The 1,600-nt window shown below is 17.6% G+C and overlaps 1 protein-coding gene across 1 annotated transcript, besides 8 other annotated features; it reads right to left on the bottom strand.

Annotated features, from left to right (window-relative positions):
* On the bottom strand, positions 1-837 carry EDI_306720 (uncharacterized protein; the record flags this gene model as incomplete). Its single annotated transcript, XM_001734752.1, has 1 exon — positions 1-837. A coding segment is annotated over one exon (837 nt), but the record flags the coding sequence as incomplete, so codon positions are not given.
* Positions 769-935: a microsatellite.
* Positions 813-930: a microsatellite.
* Positions 936-957: 22 nt separating the features above from the next.
* Positions 958-1,023: a sequence feature (AT_rich).
* Positions 1,024-1,074: a microsatellite.
* Positions 1,075-1,079: 5 nt separating this feature from the next.
* Positions 1,080-1,258: a microsatellite.
* Positions 1,133-1,296: a microsatellite.
* A 45-nt stretch (positions 1,297-1,341) lies between these two features.
* Positions 1,342-1,399: a sequence feature (AT_rich).
* Positions 1,400-1,583: a microsatellite.
* Positions 1,584-1,600: the final 17 nt, after the last annotated feature.

The following is a 1,600-nucleotide window of genomic DNA, read 5'->3' as shown; positions in this document are numbered from 1 at the left end:
ATTAATTGATGAAGGTATATTAATTGATGTTAATGATGAACATCTATCAAAACACAAATCTCCTATTTCATTAATTGATGATGGTATATTAATAGATGTCAGTGTTGAACATTCATAAAAACAACATTTTCCTAATTTAGTAATTGAAGATGGAATAATAAATTTATTAATATCTTTCTTTTCTATATTCTTTCCATTGATTATTTCTAGATTATCTGGTATTTTAATACTAACTAACACTGGTTCATTCATAAATATTCTTTCTTTACTAATATATTGTAGATTATCTATATTCATAGATGTTAATGATGAACATTTATAAAAAGAATCACTTCCTATTTCACTAACAGATGATGGTATATTAATTGATTTTAATGATGAACATCTATTAAAACAATCTCCTATTTCACTAATTGATGATGGAATATTAATTGTTGTTAACGAATAACATTCTCTAAAACAATCATATCCAAGTGATTTAACTTCTGGGGGTATTGTAGTTCCATATGATTTTCTATCTTCTTCTGTATATTCTATATTTTTACAGATATTTCCTTGTTCTTTTTCTTTTAAATATGTTGAATAATCTACTAAATACCATATTACTTTTTTAAATATTTTTCCATCTTTAAATATTTCATCTTTTTTATTATAAATATGAAATGTTTCAATATTAGTAAATAATTTTCTTGAATATTCATTTAATGGAATTGGATTAAAATGAAATCGTTCAATATTTCCTTGAAATCTTTTAACTCCTATTTCTAAATTAATAAAATCATTAATATCATTAAAATACATTGATGTTATCATTATTTCATTATATCCTAATTTCATTATTGATTTATTATTTATTAGTTGTTTTTATTAGTTCTTTTATTTTTATATTTTAATTTCTTCTTTTTTATTCTTTTATCATCATTCTATTTTTATTAATTGATATTTGTTATGAAAAACAATAAATAATAAGAAATAAAATAAAATGATAATTATTTTTATTTTTAATAAATTATAATTATTAAATATTTCATTTTGTTGTTATTTTATTCATTATTTCATTTTATATTTTATTTTTATTTAATAATATAATAATAAAATATGATAAAAGAATAAATACAATAATATTGGCTACAAAAAAGGAAATGAATAGAAAGGAAGAGAAAGAAGGATATAAAAGAAAAAAGTGAAATTAGGAAGTAGAAGAAGATGAAAAGAATAAAAGAAGAAAGTTGAGATTATAAAATGAAAGAAGATAAAAAGAATAATTCAAAAAGAGATAATAAAAGATGAAAAGAATGATGAAATAAAGGTATATTTTTATTACAAAAATTAGAGATATCCAATAAAAAAGTATTTAATTTATTGATATAAAATAATTAACATTAATTTATTTATATAAATTATTTTATTCATTTTTATTTTTATGATTTTTATTTATATGTATTATTTCTTTGTTTATTTTGGTCTTAGATTGAAATATTATTTAAATGAATATGTTTATATTAATAATTAATTAGTTAAATTAATTATAAATCATTTAGTTTTATGTTTGATATTCATAATTTATTATTATTATTATTGTTTCAATATCAGTTTCTCA

Source organism: Entamoeba dispar, genomic scaffold, assembly GCF_000209125.1.
Source record: "Entamoeba dispar SAW760 scf_1105229458561 genomic scaffold, whole genome shotgun sequence".
Classification (NCBI taxonomy): Eukaryota; Evosea; order Mastigamoebida; family Endamoebidae; genus Entamoeba; species Entamoeba dispar.
Note: the sequence above shows the minus strand (reverse complement) of the source record. Positions and strands in the feature narration are given on the sequence as shown.